This window comes from Octopus bimaculoides, chromosome 3 (assembly GCF_001194135.2).
Source record: "Octopus bimaculoides isolate UCB-OBI-ISO-001 chromosome 3, ASM119413v2, whole genome shotgun sequence".
Classification (NCBI taxonomy): Eukaryota; Metazoa; Mollusca; class Cephalopoda; order Octopoda; family Octopodidae; genus Octopus; species Octopus bimaculoides.
Genome location: NC_068983.1, coordinates 32,195,179 through 32,217,737, shown reverse-complemented (window position 1 = coordinate 32,217,737; position 22,559 = coordinate 32,195,179). Strand labels below are relative to the sequence as shown.

The 22,559-nt window shown below is 34.6% G+C and overlaps 1 protein-coding gene across 1 annotated transcript; it reads left to right on the top strand.

Moving 5' to 3' along the window:
- Nucleotides 1-10,660: 10,660 nt before the first annotated feature.
- On the top strand, nt 10,661-17,960 carry LOC106877471 (lysosomal enzyme trafficking factor). The gene is made up of 3 exons (XM_052966129.1): nt 10,661-11,399; nt 12,733-12,814; nt 16,639-17,960. Exon 3 carries the CDS (start codon nt 16,672-16,674, stop codon nt 17,149-17,151), a length of 480 nt encoding a protein of 159 aa, XP_052822089.1. The 5' UTR covers nt 10,661-11,399; nt 12,733-12,814; nt 16,639-16,671; the 3' UTR covers nt 17,152-17,960.
- The last annotated feature ends 4,599 nt before the right edge of the window (nt 17,961-22,559 follow it).

The window sequence follows — 22,559 nt, the reverse complement described above, 5'->3', positions numbered from 1 at the left end:
TCTGCCCTGAAATTTTCAAATTTCTGTTTATTTCCTTACAACTGTTTTTTTTTTGTTTTTTGTTTTAATACTAGTACAGGTAAAATGGTATTTGAAATTAAAATTTTGCATACTATTTGGATGTTTTTTTTCAAACAGCTGGAAAGGAACCTGTCTGGTAGCCAGACTAATTGCAGCAAAAAGAGTTATGAACTTTATCCTGTAGCACAAACACAGTGGTTGTTGTTGATCATCTAGCATCTTAACCCTACCTCTATTGTGCTTTATCGAAAGATGCAAATATTGCAAACACAATAAGAAAATGAAACAAACAAACAGGTCAATAGTGGATAGTAAATACTGATGAAAAATAACAGAATAGGGGCTCCCTTGAACATACAAGATTACATGACAACAATAGCAAGGGCACATTTATCTGGTGTGACATTCTGATTTCCAGTATAGGCACAAGTACACAAATATTGAAAAAATATTGTTGATTATAAAGGCTAAATATCATCTCTGTGTTTATGAAGAGAAAAGAACTTGGCTGATGACACTTGGAGACGATCTATCTGGACAACTTTATTTTGTAGTTTCACTTCTGCAAGACCATCATTCCAACCAAGAAGGATGCCTCCATGCATTGTACAGCCTACAACATAGTGAAATTCTCCTTTTCTTCATAACCATGATGGTTCTGTAAGAAGTACTTCCACATTTGCTGCCTGCTTTGCATCCAGATACACATGATTGAAAATCTTCCTCCAAAACCGCCCTTTCCATTTCACTAGGGTCATCATCAAGTAATCAGATACACCAACATGTCAACCTGCATACAAAAGGATTCTGACACTATGCTTTCCTAGTGAAACTGTTTGCTTATATGCTTCCTTTATCTTTGAATTCTATGATTGATGGTTTCCTGTCAATTACAACATTATGATGTGTTGATTGAGCTGTCTCTGATCCTTCCACTATCAACTCAGTTATACTCTAGGACTCAGTTCTTTTCTCTACACTTTTCCTTTTGTACATCAACAACTTACTTGCTAATGATGCCAATCCTATGCAGATTATACTAGGCTTCATTTTTCTTTAACGTTCTGCACCTAAGTGTCATTAACATGCACACTAGACACTGACTAACTCCATGAACAGAGATCTCAAAGCATTTTCTACTTGGGTCATGACAATCTCATTTCCCTCAATAGCCCAAAGACAATCACTACAGATATTTAGAAAACATATTATTAACTCTGTTAATAATATTAGCTAGCAGGATTCTAAATATTACAGGTGGGAGGGTGAGAAGACTGTTTATGTATATAGGCAAGTTTCTCATTAGGCTTATGGCAAAGCTTATACAAGGGGGAGTTCAGGTTTAGGGAAACATCTAAAAAATCAACTATAGACAGATTAGTAGCTACTGTAATTTTAAGGCATAATTGACTGAAGGTAGAAATAAGTTGTTTTCTAAATCTATCGAGGGTGTGACCATCACACCCATGTGAAATACCCAAGTGGTTGTCTCAGTATAGACCAACATGTGTGTATGTTTGTATTATTATTATATTTTTAAAGGATTGACGTAATTCTTCACAAAGTTAAATAGACAATATGAAGAGTGTGATGTGATTGCAATACATATTTTATTGGTTGAACGAAATTTTGACAGCTTGCCTGTCTTTGTTGAATGCAAAAAACCAGCATCCCCACTTTGACAGAATGACATCAGTCTTCAATTGAAAACTAATAATGTCATTCCAATTTTTGAATTTGAATTTCTATGTATCACTTTTCATTTTGAACTCAACAAAGACAGGCAAACTGTGAAAATATTGTTCAACCAATAAAATATCTATTGCAATTGCATTGTGCTCTTCATATTGCCTATTATTATTATTATTATGAACCTGACGAGAAAGATTTGTGTAAGAAGCTTACGAAGTTTTAAGTCATATGGAGTTGAATCAAAACTGGTGGCATGTAAAAAGCACCCACTACACTCTCAGAATGGTTGGCGCTAAGAAGGGAATCCAGCTGTAGAAACCTTACCAGATCAGATTAGAGCCTGGTACAGCCTTCTGGCTTGCCAGTCCTGTCAAACTGTCCAACCCATGCCGGCATAGAAACTCCTACTAAATGTATTGAGTGTCTCTTTCTTTTGTTTGTTCATTTACCAGTGTATGTGTGTGTATGTATATATATATATATATATATATATATATATAAATCATCATCATCGTTTAACATCCATTTTCCATGCTGGTATGGATTGGACTTTCCTGCAAGTCATGTCTCAGTAAACTTAATATATCTCAACAGAAAATAGATTCAAACATGACATTCTTAAAAATAAAATCTTCCTATTACTTAAAATAACATTAATTAGAAGTATTCATATATATATATATATATATATATACACACACACACTCCCATATATATATATGCCCTTTGCCAGTGTAACCAACACTCTACAGGCAACAACATGTCAAGCAAATCTCAGTATATGTAGTAACATGACTTATTTATGTCAGACGTCTGATGCAACACAACTAGATGTACTATATGTCCTACCCACAAGGGACAGATGCAGGATGGGTCGAAACAGTTGCTGTGTTGAATAAAGATTTTTGCTAAATCCATTTGCTGTTTCCCTCATTCATTATGAACTCAATGAACACTGTGGAATTCCTGACATAGATCCAGTGACAATTATATCATAACTGTGAATGACATCAGGTAGCCTAAATAGTGAAAGTGTTCTAATTGGCATACTACTAAACATACACCCAGAGTCTAAATAATTACCTGTGTATGTATTAGGTTGTCAAGAAAGTTCTTGCGGAATTTTTAATTTTGGTTTTATATGATGTATTTTCAAATTAATTTTTGTTAAATTACTTTGACTTTATATATAATTTTAAAGCCTGTTTTTTGCTTATCTAATCATGTTACTCTTTTTCTTTTTGAATAATTAGGCCATTTTTCTTTCCGGAATGTTGAATGGACAAAAAGCAAATTCAAACAGTTTTCTTATTCCAGTTCAAGCTAGGCCGACAAGCTGCTGAAACAGCTCACAATATCAACAATGTGTTTAGCCCAGGAACCACTAATGAACGTACTGTACAATGGTGGTTCAAGAAGTTTCATGAACCACCATTGGTGGTTCAAGACGAGAGTCTTGAAGATGATAAGTGTAGTGGTTGCCCATCGAATGTTGACAACGATCAACTAAGAGCCTTAGTCGAAGTCAATCCACGCACAACTGTTCGAGAGCTTGCTTCTGAATTAGATGTAATGTACACGACAATTTCCAACCACTTGAAAGAGATTGGAAAAACAAAAATACTTGAGAAATGGGTGCTGCACAAATTGAACGACAACCAAAACAACGCCGTTTTGAAGTGCTGTCTTCCCTTCTTTTACGCAACACGAACAACCCGTTTCTCGACCAGATTGTGACTTGCGATGAAAAGTGAATTCTTTACAACAACTGGCGATGCTCAGCTCAGTGGTTGGATGCCTATGAAGCTCCACGGCACTTCCCAAAGCCAAAGTTGCACCAAAAGAAGGTCATGGTGACTGTTTTGTGGTCTGCGGTCAGTCTCATACATCACAGCTTTTTGGATCCAGGCGAAGAAGTACTGTCAGCAAATAGGTGAAATGCATAAGAAACTCTGACAACAACAGCCAGCATTGGTCAATAGAAAAGGGCCAATTCTTCTCCATGACAACGCTCGGCTGCACGTTGCACAACTGACCCTGCAGAAGTTGAACGAATTGGGCTACGAAACTTTACCTCATCTGTCATACTCACCAGACCTCGTGCCTACCAACTACCACTTTTTCAAGCATCTTGACAACTTGCTGCATGAGAAATGCTTCAAAAACCACGACGATGCCAAACACACTTTCAATGACTTCATCACCACCAGAACACAGGATTTTTACGCTACTGGCATAAATAAACTTGTTTCATATTGGCAAAAGTGTGTTGATTCTGATGGTGTTTATTTTGATTAATAAAGTTTTGTTTGAGCTGAGATATGTGCATCTGAATTTAAAGGTTAAAAGCCGCAAGAACTTTCTTGAGAACCTAATATATATATATATATATATATATATACACGTACATACATACATATGTATATACATATATATATGTATACATATGTGTATATATATATATATATATGTATGTATACACACACACACACATATATACATACATACATCTATCTTCGGCATTGAGTGTTATACAAATGCCAGTACTGGTCACCGTTGTATTGTACCAAAGGTACCAGCCACTCCATCTAAATTCAGAACCAGGTACTGCAACAGTCTAGGGTTCAAAGGCCCACAGCTCTTCAATGCCCTGCCACAAAAATTAAGAAATCTGCATAAGGTTGAAGTTGATGTCTTCAAAAAGAAACTAGATGTCCTCTTCTCCACAATAGTGGATGAACCAACAGCTCGACATGAGATGCAGACAAGGGCAGTGAAATCAAACTCCCTTATATACTAAATGGACCACCAGCTGGGACAAAAGCACATACAGGAGTGGTGATGTGAAACACCTCAGACTGAGGAAACCAGAAAGACAGTGGTCCAGCTTGACCACACCTGCATGGCTGAAATGAGTGAAAGAGTATATATATATATATATAGGGAAAAAAAAAGTCAAGGTAGAAAATGCTAAAATAATTTTATAAAAAAAATTTCAGTACCGGTTTTGGTCATTGAGACTTTTTCAACTTTAAGTATGGAAAAGAATTGAATTTTGGAAAAATTAAATGAAAAATATTTTAAAAGAATATTTGCATAGTATTTCTGCATGTTTCTGTCTCTCTTGTTTACTCTTGTGGGTTCGAGGTCGTTGTGTATATATGTACATGTGTATGTATATATATGGGAGAATGTACGAAAAAAAACAACAACAGACGAGGACAGGTGGTGTAAACAACAAAAGGATGTATTAGTTTGACGCTCAGGAATACAGAAAGTCTTTAACGTTTCGAGCTACGCTCTTCAGCAGAAAGAATATGGAGAAAAACACGGAGAAAAAAAATTGAATGGTGTTTGGTCAACAATCTATCATGGCTTATATATGTGTGTATATATATATATATATATATATATATATATATATATATATATGTGTGTGTGTGTGTGTGCGTGTATTTTGTTTCAAATTTGTGTGAATGTGTATAGAATAATATATCAGTTGAACAAAGTTAAACTATGATATTTCAACATTAAAAAAATATTTTGTGATGTTCATAAAGTTCAATAATTAGCATGTTCACACATAGTGTAATCATCAAATTTCAAATGTGTTTAACTGAATACCTTTTTGACTAATCTGCATGCATCTTAAACATCATTGTTTGCCAGGCATACCAATATTCTGATATTCACAGAATATCGGCACGCCTGGCAAACCACGATGTTTAAGGTGCATGCGGACTGGTCAAAAAGGTATTCTAAAAATTCAGTTTGTTGGCGCATTCTAAGAGGTACTAAGTTGTCAAGAGCTCAACTGTCAGTTAAAGACATTTGAAATTTGATGATTGCACTATGTATGAAAGCACTAATTATTGAACTTTATGAGCATTACAAAATATTTTTCTAATGTTAAAACACTATAATAAAAAACGTAGAAACCAGACCATGTTTAAACTTTATTCAACTGATATATATATATATATATATATATATATATATATATATGCTGGTGGTATATTCTTCACATAGTACAGATGATGTACCGCTCGCGGCAGCACTGGAGAGAGTAGGGCTTTAAGGCGATCCCAGTAATCAAGACCAGTCATGCCTTCAATTCGTTTAGTGAGTGCCCTCTGGGGTGATTCAATCCTCGAGATGTTTTGTTTTGTATGGGGAGACCACAAGGGGCAGCAGTATTCGAGGTGTGGCCATACAAAGGAGGAGAAAAGTGGAATGATGACACCTTGTTCTCTGGACTGGAAGGTTCTTAAAATCCAGGATCACATATAAGAATGTATCCATGAACTGAGATGGGTGTGTAGTGGATCTTGCATGCATGGACTTCGTAGGAGCATGTATAGGTGACGATGTTATATACAGAAGGCTTCTTTCAGTTTCCACTTTCAAAAACTATTCAAAGGTTGCCCCACGGCTGCAGTAGATTAAAACCTTGTGAGTGTGTATAAATAATATTGTAAATGTTGTATTAGCTTAATGCTTAAAAGGAAGGGGAAGAGTTTTGATGTTTTAAGCACTAGTCTTTCATCAGAAGAAAAGGAGGGGAGTAAAAGAGTCACTGGTGGAAAAACATACAAGCAAGGGGATGAGTGGGTAAGTAGGAATATGGTTCTATGAGGGGGATCAAGGAGGGGACAGGTGTGTATATGTGCACATATAAGAATGTATCCATGAACTGAGATGGGTGTGTAGTGGATCTTGCATGCATGAAGTGGATTCGATCCACCATAGCAAAATTTAAATTAACACTGCAACAGAACTTTTCCCACGGTGGAACAATGGTTTTTCTGTTACAGCAGTTTTACATTTTCCAGATGCTTTTAGCTAGGCGGAAATAATGTCTTCACCACTTGACCCTTTCTAACCTCTTCTATTTCACCAAAAGCTAGAATAGAGATAACGAGACCACCAACTAAATCTATTGTTCTTAATGATATGTCTATCCTTCTGGATAGTTATAAAAACAAGAAACCCCAAGCAAAAAGTTAGTTCAGTCACCAGTTGGTGATGACTCAACGAAGTAATCACTTGGCGACAATGGAGCGAGGCGGCTCATGATAACTCAATTAGTTTGGGAACAGACTGCTATAATCATGATCACAAGGAATGCAGCTACTAAGACAATGGTCAGTAAGAGAAATGAAATTTACAGTCAGCAACTGTGAGACAACATCCCACAACCGTACAAATTTCACTAGCTCTAATTCTGTTCTCTTACAACATCATTCTATCTCTCTCTGTAATTACTACTAACCAATGAAGAGGACACAAACACAAACTTTCTTCGCATACTTTGGATCTATCATAACCTACCCGTTACAAATGGTAACTACACAAATTATTATCATTACAAACTGGTGATCTTGACATTGCACCATAACAGGTATCAGTACACAAATTAAAAACTTTATCATTACAGGTGTACACATGCATATACACACTTATATGAGCTTCTACACAGCATCTGTATACCAAATTTCAATCATTAGTCATTGGTCAACCCAAGGCTAGTGTAGAAGACACTTTCTCAAAATGTTGTGCAATGGGATTGAACCTGGAACCACATGGTTGTAAAGCAAACTTCTCAAACCATTTGCATGCATGTCTTTCAAGATGTATCTAATTTCTATGTGTAAGTAAAGAAATCTTAAATCAAAAGCAATTTTTTATTTGAGAAAAAATTTATTTTCTTTTAGTTTGAGATATTAAGATTGTGGGTAGTACAACTCATTTACATAATGGTTCGAGGTTGAAAATCAGACACCAATAAGAATAATGGGATCTTTTTTAAAACGGGGGCCACATTTTTCATTAACGAAACACTTTGAAACTTGGAACACTGGTAGAATGTGTCATATAAAACATCTTTTTCTCTTAGTCTTCTTAAAAAAAAAAGAAATCCCTAAGTTATTCCATGTTAAAGTTGTCGTATTTCTGTAATTTCAACCAATCACTGACGTCCATTCAGCCGATATACATTAAGTGCCGACTACATAAACAAACGATTCTGAAACAATTCTATCGGTGATAGGGTTAGGGTTAGGGTAAAACAGCAAATTTAAAAAGAAAAAAGCAAAACGAAGCTATGGAAATTAAATACGCTTTACACCGCTTAATCAGCCAAAGGAGTAAATGTAAACAACTGAATACTTGTCAGTGATTGGTTGAAATTATCGAAATAAGACAATTTTTTACATGAAATAAATTCGAATACAAAAATATTTTTCTGTTCTATAACACAAAATAGATAAGTATACGAAGTTTGAAAGTCTTTCGATACCAAAAACACTACGTAAAACATTAATGAAAAATGTGGCCCCCGTTTTAAAAAAGATCCGAATAATGAAACATGTGGTTCCCCTGGTGGTTGTAGCTATTACAAGGGGGAAATAATCATTTTCGCATAATATGAGGTGGTATTAGAAATCTGAATTTGAAAATAAGGAATTATAGGGAAAAAAATACATAAAATTCACAGATTTAATTTTTTTTTTGTTTACTTATTACAAAATTCTTGAAATTTCTACAACATGGCTTTTGAATAAATATATAACTACAGCATGAATACAGGGGTTAGTTTGCCACAAGCTTACAGGCTTATGGTGTGGGAACTTAAGTTTTTAAAGGTGTTTAGGTGATGGAGAGTACTAGATTTCTCCTATGAATGGGATGCTAGTCCATTGCAGGGTTAATCTCCACCTGCTATTGGCACTCACTTTCATTAGCTTGAACTAGAGCAATGTGAAATTTAGTACCTTGCTTAAGGACATTACATGTCACCTAATTCAAGAATCAAACTCGTCCCCTAATGCTTGTGAGCCCAACACTCTAACCACGAGGCCACATGCTTCCACATCCCCATCCAAAGCAAGGTGGGTAATGAATAGATATATAACTACAGTGCCAATACTGGGTGAGTAGTGAATAAACATATGAACTACACTACCAATACAACACAGGGTAAGAATAAATATGTATATGAAGTCATATTGGTATGTTTGATAAAGTCATAGCTACTTTTAGCAGTGATCAACGACAAAGGGTCTTGCTGAGAAATTAGACCTTGTGGTTAAACCATAAGTCCCTCAGCAACTTGGAATGAGAATTGAACTAACTAGCGTCATCTTTCTTAAAACAATCACAGTTAACCTACTTCTAACAACAGAGCCAGTGATGGAGCCTCTGTTTCAACCAACAAAGGAGTTTTAACTTGAGCCAATGAGGGTACTTTGATAGGCTGCTCAACCTGTTATAAATTGCAGCCAAATCTCCCTCAAATTACACTCTATCATCTTAAAAAAGGGTCACATTAAACAAAGTGATTCTTAATAAATAAAAAAGACAGGATTGTCATGGCTGGAATCACCCAATCATAGTTTTGCTTAATCAGGGCTGACAAGAACTAAACAATTCAGAGATGTTATGATGTTAAACAAATATAAAAAGACTGTTTACACAGATTTTCATCTCTAATGTCTCTATAAGACAGACATTAAATTAGATTGTAGTTTATTCTTAAATAGAACAATTTGATTATCTAGATCAAATTTATGGCACAGTGGAAACTCTTGATGAATTGAAACTGACTGCCATTGGTTTCTTATGATGGTTTTTTATGAAGTGACACCAATTGCCATTGGCTTCCTATCAGAACATTAATCAATTCAATTTCCTTCTGTTATTAATTCTCAGACTTAAAATATTTTGAAATATATTATTTACTTCTTAAATCTTAGCTACAAATAGTAACGGCCACTAGCTTTCATTTAGAATAAACATATTTTTTAATAATTGGGAATTTAAGGTCACAATTTTCTATTTATATTTTTAAGCCTTATTTCATTGCAAAGATATAGATTTACTCTTGAAATGTTACTGCAGTAAAGACAAATGGATTATTCCATCATTTGAACTGATAACTTTGTATCAGAGCATACCATTATGATATATGTTGATGGAGTTCTTTCTGTCCCACTTTCAATCAATTTTGGTGTTCCCTTACTCTCTTCTATATGTCAAGGCTGTCACATCTAACACTACCTTTTCTTATGCAGATGATATAATTCTTCATTCTTTCCTAATATACCTCCCCAACCATCCACACACATACACCATATGTCAAACCTGTATTGATTCCAGAAGCAAAGACATCATGCCAACATTGTTTCTTTCAACAGTAGACAAGCTCAAGTACTACTCATATCAAGAAAGCCCTACTAAACCACTCTTCCTCAAAACGTGATTTACTCTGCTAGAATCCTCACAGCTACTCCTAATGCTGGACATCATTATTACCAAACATATCTCCCGGTGAAAGCAGATTCCTAGCATAGAATGAGCTATTTCGCAAATACTAGCCCTTTGCTTTAAGGTCAGAAAATATTTCAGCACCCAACAGCTGCTATCATTTTACAAAGTTCAAGTGAGATCTACGATGGTGTGCTGCATTGACATATGGGATGGCGTTATTGCTACGTACACAAATTGAGTAACATTCAATCACTAACAAACACATCTTAGCTTAGACCGTAAGTGTGCTGCCTTCTCTCTGTGTATTTTCTATTGTGACGATAATATGGTTACTGCTTCTCGGATTGGCTGGTCTTGATCTTCCGTCACTCAGGGTATCTTCAAACCATACATCTCCTTTGTTTCACCTACCAGCAGATTCCTGCTTTAAGCCCCCCCCCCCCTTCATAACTTTTTATTTTTAGGAATTTTCTGAAAATGTTTGCGTATTTGTGTTCTACACACATGAATTCAGATGATTACGAAAAGAATTTTTAATTTTTCGAATTTTTTTAAAAATCGGAATTTAAAATACGGACAGTCCGAATTTTAGCTTAACTCCCAGCAGTGGACCATTAAATGTATTTATGGGGAGAAAGATACTGAAAAACATCAATACATTATCGACATAAATTCGCAAAGATTTTCTGAAAATTCCAAGAAATAAAAAAGTTATGAGAGATTTATGGGGCGCTTAAATCAGAATTCCGCCCATCTACTTTCACAGCCACCTACTAACCATTGTCTGATCCTTTCTTTCTAGAATATTGGCCTTTCAGAACCCCACCCCCGCTTATATCTTTCCTGCATGTGTTTTGAGGGCAGTGTTTCTCTTGTCCACTTTCAGCGTATCTCACTTGCGCATAATGGGATCATGTGTCGTAAGCTGAGGTGATTAGTTGTTTCGCTCCGTAACCTGTTAGACTAACGAAATTATGATTTTTAAAATATTTTCCTGTGAATGTCGACGCAGACCATTACTAGTTTTCTGTAATTCTAGTATTTCTTTTCACTTTCCCATTCATTAAATCACGCAGTTCTGAATATTATGTTCAAATTAAAGACAAAATGACTGCGGTTGAAACATTTAGGAGTCTAAAAAAAATTTGTTTTGAATTACAAACTGTGTCCATTATAGAGCGACAAAAGGAGAAGGAGAAAAAATAACAGGGTGTGAGAAATTAATTCTCCTGTTTCCTCGTTTATTATTTTCCCTCCTTCTTTCGGTTTTTATAACCATTTGCAAGAAGTATTTGTAGTAATTATTTAACTAATGCTATCACCTTTGTTTGGGGTGTTACTAAGCGGAAGTGAAATTGTTGTCAGAGATGAAAGCTGTAAAACTTGTGATTGCGGAATCGTGATGCAGTAATTTCGAGGTTGGTTCATTTGAATTAATTTACTTCTTGGTTTCTGAAATATTATTTAGCTTCTTATTAGAATATTAAGCCTTTTTGGGCTGTAAAATACTGGCACTTCCCAATTATTGTATTTTGTGCAGGTTTTCTTTAAAGATATAAATAAAATGATGATGAAAGATGAACGGTAATATTTTCGATAATTGTACAATGTTTTTGTCATAATTATTAAGTTATATTTAATACTGAATAACTTGATGCTGTGGCTATTTTTCTCGTTGGAGAATGAATTTTGATGATTTACTGTGTAACAATGCTTTTAGTGTTCTCTTCGCGAGATAAGTGCATAGCAACGTAATAGCAATTATGATGATAAATAGTAATTATAATCAATATATAAAGAATGGCTAGTTTATGCGAGTTAAATTGAATTAGAGCCACGGAAGGCAAAGCTAATCCGACTGAATATCTCAGAAATTTACACACCCTGTGTCAAAAATACTAAAAGCATTAAGAAAAATTTCGCACAATAAACACGTACATGGGTGTGTAAAGTCCATGGTTTGGTAGATGATAGTGCACACAATATTGAAAATCTTGAGATGAAGACAAAAATAAAAATTAAAGAAAAAACATGGAACCAGAAACCAAAATTACGGCAGAATTTGGAGACTGAATTGTACTACTAAATAAGATAACAACTTTGTTGTGTATATTTATTGAAAGCACTAGAGTGAGCAAATAGTAATTGTGCATCGGCAAATATTTGCACAAAACATTTTCTAGTATCGTTTAGATGTGTTGCATGGGAGGAATCGCTTTTGAATAAAGAAAGAATTACATAAAACGTTAGCACTGCCCTCGCAATGCTTGTTCCATTTTAGGAACATTTCGGCCAGGCACCTTTCAGGTTCTACAGCCAGACCCTTACATTAACGAAGATATTATTTGCCCGTAATTCTAACATAGGAACTAAATAATGAAATAGTTTGTAAAACTTCTAGAATTTTCTATTTTTCATTCTAAGTAAATAAAATTTAAAAAAATTTTGTCCGTGTGTTAAATTTTTTAAAAAAAGTGGTTTACATGATTAATTTGAAATTTTGTGTGCTGTGAAGAGAAATAGGTACTACTTAAATACAGAGGTCCCAAAAAATTAACCCTAAAACTAACCCTACTGGACTTCTGTAGTGCCGAGAAATATGTTTTGGCATGGGCTTTAAAAAAAATGAATTATTTAGATTCAGGTCAGCCTTGATTAAGCTTATCTATGATCCAAGGCATTCCAGCGGTGATTAATTTCTTTTAGGAGTGTCTAGAATTACATTGTCTAATGTTCCTTTTGCTTTTAAAGATGATTGAACATGATTTGGTTGCTATTATGGTGCAAAGCATTCCCTCATGGTATTGGATGGCTGTAATTGATGTTGAGGAAGGTAAGAAAAAATAGTAGGAGTCAGTAAAATGAGAATGTGGTTGGTCAACAGACTAAATAAATCTTATTTATATATATAATTGTCATATATGCATGCCCAAGTATGGCTGTGTGGTAAGAAGTTTGTTTCCCAACCATATGGTTCTGGGTTCAGTCCCATTGTGTGGTACCTTGGCCAAGAGTCCTTTACTATATCCTCTGGCTAAATAAATTTGGTAGACAGAATCTCAAAGAAGCCCATGTGTGTATGTTACTGTTTCCTTATCTTGACAGTGTGTGATAGTTGCAAACTAGTGTCATTGTCATGCAAGTGGTGTCCTTCACTTTCAATATTCAGTGAAAACATGTTTGGTCATGGAGAAATATTAACTTACTTGAACATCAATGAGGGTTGGCAACAGGAAGGGCATCTAGCCATAAAAATATTCACCTCTACAATTTTTGTTTGATCCATGCATGATGAAAAAGTGTATGTTAAAATGGTGAGGAGGAGAGATTCTTTTACTCTCCACAAGGAACTTTTCTTTGATTAAATAAGGAAGTTATATTTTTCTACAAATTCATGGAGCTATTGAAATCTCAAAAGTTATTTCATGGATCTCTTTGTCCAGTAAAAGAAAACATTTCTTTTATCCTCTAATTTGTTTCATATGGTAATTCAGTATATTGTCCTTCACAAACCATCTGTTTCATCCTATTAAATGAATACTGATACTTCATTAGTACTCCCTGATCACCAGGAATTTCTTGCATATAGGATACTGCATTTATTTACTGGCTTGTTCCTGTTTTCAACTAAAAATGTTTTTAAAACCCCAAGTTTTATTTATCACTTTGGTCCACAGCATTCTTTACCATATTCAGCTTCTCTCTTAGAGCCTTCTTTACTGTTTCCTCTTTAATCCTCCACACCTTCAGCTTTAGTTGTTTCATCATCTTCTGAATTCTCTGTCCACCTTTCATCTTCTGGCCACAGACAACAAAATGGTGCTGTTCAATAACACAGTCAGCCTGGTCAGAATTTGAATTCGGAATACAAAGGGGCATAACTAAATACATGAGGTGTTTTTTTCTCCATCTCAACAAATTCTGTCATCTATCATCCATGAATTGTTAATATATTTATAATTCTGCAGACCATTTACCTCATCTTCAGGCAGATATGTTTACACCATGTTAAATTTAGTTTGATCCCCAATTGTTGTCAAGTGTCTTATTCTTGGATCTATATATAATCCTAGGCTAAATATGAATTTTGAACATTTATTTCTACATTAAAGGTAATATAGCTTTCTTATGCACTCCACTGGGCATGTAAATATAAATATTGTACATATACTCTCTAAAAGTAAGGTTAGTAGTTTGAAATATTGTTACCTTATTAAAGTTTATGACCCCTTAAACAATTTTATAGTTTCTATACATGTTGACTGATTTGCTAGAAATAGCAACTGAATCACTCAAGTCACATCCTATCATTTTGAATAAAGAAAATATGATACTTTATACACATTAAAAATAAATAATCATGACTAGAACATGTATGATCATAGGCCTGCCTGATCAGAGCTGACCTGAGGCTAAACAGTAACATCAAGAATATATGGATATAGATAACAAAAGAACAATGATTTTATATTATGACACTTTTCTAATTGTTGCTCTAGAGGTGATATATCTTATCTCTGGAAAATTACTACAAAAAGGAAGAAAAAAAGAAATATTCAAATTCTTATTATCAATAATCAATCTTTTTAATGATTTGCAATAAATTTTGACAATACTTGAATTGATATTTTAGTTTTTCCTGTAAAATCTACATCTTTACCTAGTCCCTCTTGCAACATGTTCAAACCTCATTGATATTTTAATTTGTTGACAATATATCAATTTCAGATCAATTCAGTTGTAATAGTGATTTCACTAGTTCCCTGTTGTACAAAATGTATTGATTTTTAACCAAAACTCTATGTGTAAACAGACAGAAACAGTTTGTCTTTATATACAATTTATGTACCAGTGCATTGTTAATTGTCTTTCATTTCAGTTGTGGGCTGTGTTACAAAATATATCTATTGATTCTTAACACTATGTAAAGACAGCTTGTCGTTATCATCATTTAACGTCCATTGTCCATGCTAGCATGGGTTGGATGGTGTGGCCAGAGCTGGTACACTGGGGTCTGCACCAGACTCCAGTCTGATTTGGCATGGTTTCCACAGCTGGATGCCCTTCCTAACACCAACTACTTTACAGAGTGTACTGGATGCTTTTACTCAGCCCCACATGGGCACTTTTACATGTTGCCACATGGATGTTTTTATGTGATGCTGTGCTGGCAATTTTACGTGTCACTGCACTGGCACCACCATGGGTGCTTTACACAACCAGAAGGATCAATCTTAACACTTCTGCTGTGAGGTACAGGTCATCTTGAGTACGGCTAGGCAACAGGTGTCTTGGTCCTTTGTCATCTTGCCTGAAAGATTCAGCTTCCTGAGGTCATTCTTCAGTACTTTGTCCCATGTCTTCCTGGATCTCCCACTTCCATGTGTTCCCTTCACTTTGAGAGATCGGCACTTCTTTATGGAGCTGTCAGCCTCCATCAGCATCGCATGACCAAACCAGTGCAGTCTCCTCTCTTGCACACAGCAAGAAATTCCTCTTATACCTAACTTCTCTCTCAGAACACTAGCACTCATATACACTTACATTACACATCTAGCAAAGCATACTCGCCTCAGTCCTTTCTAACCTTTGTATGTCATCTGCATTCATGACCCATATCTCAGTATCATGTAGAATTGCTGTCCGTATACATGCATCATACAAGCTTCCTTTCACCCAAGGAGAGAAACCTTTCATGGCCAACTTAATTAACAGCTCTCTGAATTTCCTCCATCCTATTCTTATTCTAGCTATCACACTCTGTGCATCCTGTCCGACTACTAATTTGATCCCCTAGACAGCAGAAAGTATTTACTACCTTTAATAAGCCACCAGGGCATTTGAGAGAATCAATTTCCTGAGTCTCTGTATATAGAAACTTGGGATTATATATAATGTCTTTGAGGATAGAAACAAAGGAATCAGCCAGACCAGTTTTAATCCTATATTGGGATTTCATCAATAACTAAGCACCCTCTATGGAGATACTGGTTATAAACTCACTGTTACAAAGAGCTTAAATCAGATAGACAAGTTGGCATATATCATCCATTCTCAGCAGCTAGTTTGATTTATAAATTACTAGTATGCTGTGTTTCACAAATCCAATTGTATGTAAAGTAACAAGGTATTTCTTTACATCTTTCCATACAGTATTGGCCAAAAGCTATAGATACATTTTAATGTCATATCTATATATAGATATAGCATTAGAAAACATTGGTAAAGCAAGAGTAATTTATTAATTGAAATAGCTGCTATGTATGCATATCAGCAAGGGAGTTTGTTTAGTTGTTACTCATACACTTGGAAACAACATGCACAAAGATAGTTTTAAAACATTTTGTCAGGTGATTCACTGTTTCTATGAATACCAATGCTGATTTTTTTTTTTTAATGATTGAAAATGCTACATATGCTTTTGATCATTCTTCAAAATTTCACTTTGATCTGAAACTGGGATGTAAGTTTGGAAATGTAAGGAATATAATTATGGAGACCAGTTCTTCTCAGACTTCACTGCATTTTATATTTTCCTATTTGACTGATATTCTTTTGTTGTTTTGAAATATTTTATTCATGATATCATATTTACAATTAATTTCATTGAAGAAATTTAAAGCTTTGATGTTTTTTTTTCCCTTATCTTATTTTCAGTGAAAAAGATTGCTGAAATTATGTTTGTGTCACATGACAATGAAATTCCGCCAACGAATTGCATGGGTCACTATTGTTGTCTACCTCAGCATTACCTGTGCTTTGACCTATTATGTGTTTGAGATTAATGAGAAATATACTAAATATGCCTTTGATCATTCTTCAAAATTCCACTTGGATCCGAAACTGGGCCGTAAAGTTGGAATTGCAAAGAATACAATCATGGAGACCAATTCTTCTGAAACTTCAGTGCTGCACCGCATGTTTTCCCACTTGAGCGATATTCCTTTGTTGATCTGGATTATTTTATTTATGATACCATATTTTCAAGTCTTCTTCTTACTATTGGCATGTACCAAACCTGATCCAAGACTAAGCTTGGCCTTGCTCTGGCCAAACATCCTGTATTTAAAATGGAAACAACATTGTACAGCTACTATTTTCAGAAAACCAAGCATTAATGGTGACTGCAATAGTAATGTATCAAATAACCAAGTGATTTTTGACACGTAATATTTCTTATTCAACATATTTTTTTGTAAAAGAACTCTTTCTTTTCAATTACTATAATTATTTTAAAATGTATTTTTATGTGAGTCTAATTAGGTGCTAATCATGCATTCATTGAAGGAATTATATAATTTGGTTAATCTAATATTTAAAAAAAATTTCTGGTCTATCCATAGATTATATGACAATGTGTTCATATACCAACAGTCAACATAATGAACAGATGTGTGAATACTGTTGATACGACCTTGAACAAGTCTATCAATAGTTGATATAGTGGGGATTTAATCTTGGAAAAGTCTTGCTACTAATGATATAGCATTGACTCAAACTTTCAGTGGATGAGATATCATGACCAGGTCTTTAATTTGGGTGATAACGTCTTGATAATGTCTACCATGTGATGATATAATGATTATTTAATTTTGACAAAGTTTCACAATGACTGATTAAATTTTGATAAAATTTGATTGTGGACAGAGTGACAATACATACCATGTCTATTTTCAATTGAAAATAAATTGCTGAGAATATTTCTCTCTAAAACTGATTTGTTAACAGCTAAATACATAAAAAATATGTTGTGAATCCAGTTGGTGAAGGATTTCCTCATAATTAACTTCAGGACCAGCATTAATGGTAAACGTAAAGATCTAAATGGGTTTTTTTTTAATTAGCCAAACAAATAAGTAAACGCTTCACAATCATTCAGTCCTTGTATATTTTTGATATTTTAAAAAAAATGGTCTTTGGATTTCCATGTTTTGAAGACTGGAATTTCTGATAGTGCAAAAATAAAATTCCAAATTTTACATTATATTCTTGCTTCCTTTTATTGACAATATATATAACATATCATCTTGTGAAAATATAATTTCCTACAATTTATACTGCGTTGGATTTTATACAAGAGGCAATTTTTCATATTTGAACTATATTTTGAATACATTTAGTCTTAACATCATCTACTCCTCTCTGTAACAACTTGAGGATCTGTCCCAACACGTCTTCTTCACCATCTTTTCTCCCTCTCTCTCCTTTTCCAGTTGAGATAGCCATGTATTTCCTCTGTTGCAAAACACCTGTTTCTATCACGTTTTTATTCCTTGACCTTTCATCACTAGGTGTAAATAGCTCTTTCCTCAGTTGAGGGGTTTTGTCTTGCAAGTTACTTGGTGACCTTGTTGGTGCTGGTGGCACATAAAAAGCACCCAGTACACTCTGTAGAGTGGTTAGCATTAGGAAGGGTATCCAGATGCATAAACCATCCAAAGCAGACAATAGGGCTTGGCAGAGTCCTCTGGGTCACAAGTTTCTGTCAAATTATCCAACCCATGTCACCAGGAAAAGTAGATGTTGAATGAGGTTGATGATGACTGTATTATGTCATGTATAGGTTGCATGATTTATTTGTCTTGAAGCACTCACTCTTTTGTTTCGGAAATTCAAGAAAGCAAACTCAGATTTTTACATTCTTCATTAATGTTGGTCTCAGTTTTAATTACACTATTTTCCTCCAGTTGTGTGTGTGTGTATATATATATATATATATATATATATATATATATATATATATATATATATAGGTAGATAGATAGATAGATAGATAGATAGTGAAGGTGCATAGCCTAGTGATTAGGCAGTTCACTCCTGATTGCTAGATCATAAGTTCGATTTCCAAACCAGGTAGTGTGTTGTGTTCTTGAGCAAACCACTTCATTTCATGTTACTTCCATCCCCCTTTCAATCAGGGGGTAATGTTGGCTTGCTCACCTAGCTAGCTGGGTCTAAAACATCATTCGAAGTCTAAAACAATGCAGAGCATGTTGTAATCAGTAATGTGTAACAACATCTGATAATCTGGTCAGTCATGTGATCACATGATATATATCAAAGCAAGAAATTGGAAAATTTTTTGTATTATTTGCAATCTCCCATTTTGATTTTATTACTTTGCAGAAAATATTTTCCAGTATTTTCAATTCTTATGCATACCTCACACAAATATAACATTTATATATGGATTTGTAATACTGAAATAGCAGTTGTGCTTCAAGAAGAAACAGCTTTGATTTTAACCCTCTCTACATAGTATATATATTATGTGTGTGTGTGTTTTGATTTTACATAACTATTTAAACTCAGCTCCTTGTTTTTATGTTCATTCATATCTAAGTACACTTGCTCTGGTTTTGAATAAGGTAACAAATTTCCTCGAAGCATCCACATAATAATACTGTTTATTTCTTGGCTTCTGGCTTTAAAAAATACCCAATTTATTGCTTTAACTAATGCATAAACATTGCATTTTTTAAAGCAACATCAGAAATCCATTTAAGAAATATTTTTCTGGAGTTCAGATGTAAATAAACTTTTTTCAGAGATGCCAGTATTTTAGATAAACATTAAGGCACATATATACATATATAACATATGCATATACAGTGCATGAGTGCTTACCAGAAAATGTTAAGATTAATATATATATAGGTAACTACTCTTAAAAGACAGCTTGAAATTAAGATATGGGTTTAATGCTTACATGTACATATTTAACATTCGCACATGTACACACACTCTCTCTCTCTCTCTCACACACACACAGCCATACACACAAAAAAATGTAAACTTTGTTACATCTGCTGTAATATTGCTATTATTTAAGTGAAATCATTTTAATCTTGCTTTTTATAGTTTTGATTTCTAGTTGAGAAAAAACATAACTGTCACACACACAAGTAAGTACAACCAGGTACCATGGTTTTGCTCATTGTTTTAGATGTTTGTGTAGTTGGAAGCAGACATAGGCACACTTTTATCCTTAACATGTTAACACAGGAAAACATCAAGGATATCACTGCTGGAGGAAGAAAGTGCTGTACTAGCACTTAGCTGGTTCTGATTTTCAACTGAATTAACTGAAGCAAACATGAAATGAAATGCTTTACTCATTGACGCAGCGCACCTCTCAATCCAGGAATCAAACTTGCAAATTTTAGGTCATGTGACACCTTCATATTCTATATAACATTCTATTAAAACTGAAGATATGAACTGTTTTAGCTTCAAGTGCAATACCTATCATGTTGTATCATGTTTTGTAAGACCAATAACTGAAATTATTTGACAGCTATTCAGTAGTTTTGTTATTGTTTTCACTGCAAAATCATTCAAGCCTTGAGTACAGTGAATATGTGCAGTGTTTTGTTATTGTTTTGAAACTACTTAACATAATGTATGTGCAATGTATGGTAAATTGTGTAAATATTTTAATATTATAATAAAAGAGTGGAGTTCAAATCCCCTTGAGGCTGACTTCACATTTTATGCTTCTTGAAGCTGATAAAATAAATACCAATTAAGTATAGGTTTAATTAAATCACTACACCCTTCTACCAACTTTTGTGGATTTGTGCCTATTAACTTCAACTTTGTTTTAATATCCACTTTTCCATGCTTGGATGGGTTAAAAAGTTTATATGGAGCAGCTGGATACCCTTCGTGTCACCAAGATAATATTTGTCCATTGCCAGATCTGTGTTAAAAATGATCTACTATACATACACTTAACATTTCGCCATTGATTATTACATGTGGTTCTTTGAGAGTGTTGGTACTTGTTCCTCAAATGGTGTTGGAACAAAACTAATGAAAACTCTATATTATCATCATCATCATCATAAATAATAAAATTTAAAAGATTTTGTGGCACATAAACAAAAACAGGTAGGGGAAAGGTAATGTTTTGTGCTGTGTTTTGTCATTTCTTTGTAAATTTTTATTTCCCTGTTAAATGAGATTTGAGGGAGATCATCATTTAATATCTGTTTTCCATGTTGGCATGGGTTGGATAGTTTGACAGAAGCTAGTAAGACTTGGAGCCAAACCAGGCTCCACACACATATATATATATATATATATATATACATGGAAAAAAAAAAGAAAAAAAATTGGGGTGCAGATTTTGTCTTTTGGAACATCAGTATTTCATTTCAATGTTTTTCTTTCAGTTCATAAAGGTGCTTATGTAAGTAAGAATATGGTTATTATTTTTATTAAATTTAGGCCATCTCTAATCAAGCAGATCTATAGGGTATGAGTGGAAGGAAATTTAGCTGCTGTTTCAAGCATGTTGAATGACTGTATAGAGGCTTTGCAATTAATTCATAAAATATTTTGTGTGTTTAAAATATGTATTTCTGTGTTACTGGAAATAATCATTAATGGCGTCGAACTTTAAATGAGATACAAATCCATAAGTTTTTAGGTGTATGTTAATTTATTAACATTTTTGTTTTTTTAACTTTTATTTACATTGATACAAATCTTGAGTTTCAACAAAGAGGAAGAAATGAGTAGTGAAATAGAGATAATAAATATAAGTTTCTACTGAGACCTTTGAGTGTGGCAGATAGGAACAATAAGCACTAAGAGCACACGGGACTTAGACTCTCAAATGTCCAAGAGCCTCTCTTGAGGTAGTAGATAGTTTCTGTTACGTAAATGACCAAATCAGCAATGGGGATGGATGCTCTGAAAGTATTGTCTCTAGAATACAAATAGGATGGAGAAAGTTCAGAGAGCTATTACCTCTGTTGGCAACACAAAAGGACCGTCTTTCAGAGTGAAAGGTAGATTGTATGATGCTTGTATATGAACGGCTATACTCCATGGTAGTGAGACCTGGCCTCTGAATGTAGGGGGCATGTGTAGACTAGAGAGGAATTAAGGCAGTATGCTCTGCTGGATGCGTAACATCAACAATGTGCATGAACGACAAAGTGCAAATGTGTTCAGAGAAAAGTCAAGCATAAGAGGAATTAAATGCTGTATACAAGAGAGGAGACTACGTTGGTTTGGACATGATGCGTATGAATGAAGCCAACTATATAAAGAAATGCTGGTCACTGATAGTGGATGGCACCTGTGGAAGAGGAAGGTCCAGGAAGATATGGGATGAGGACTGATCTCAGGATGTTGGGGCTCGTGGATGAGATGACTATAGACAGATGTTTGGCAATATGAGGTTCTAGAGAAGATCCACCCACATCAGCAAGCCTGAGTTCTAGAAACATGTTCCACCCACACGTAGCTAAAAATTTTTACATACACTACCCCAGCAAACCAAACTACAGCACCCCCCATCCTTTCCCAAACTGTTTCTCTTCGCTTTCTCACATTTCTTCTTCATACAATATTATTATCTCTCACTCCTCAATCCAGTCCGCACTATGTTGCTTCCCCCATCCCCTCCCCCTCTATATACCCAGATTATTACCAGTCACAGCATTCCCTACCACCACTCCCTATTCGCAACTTCTTGGCAATACCCTACTACTATTCATCTCTCTCTTCCTTACTCTACCATCCTGTCTATGCCCTGATCCCCACTCCTTGTGAGTATATCTTGG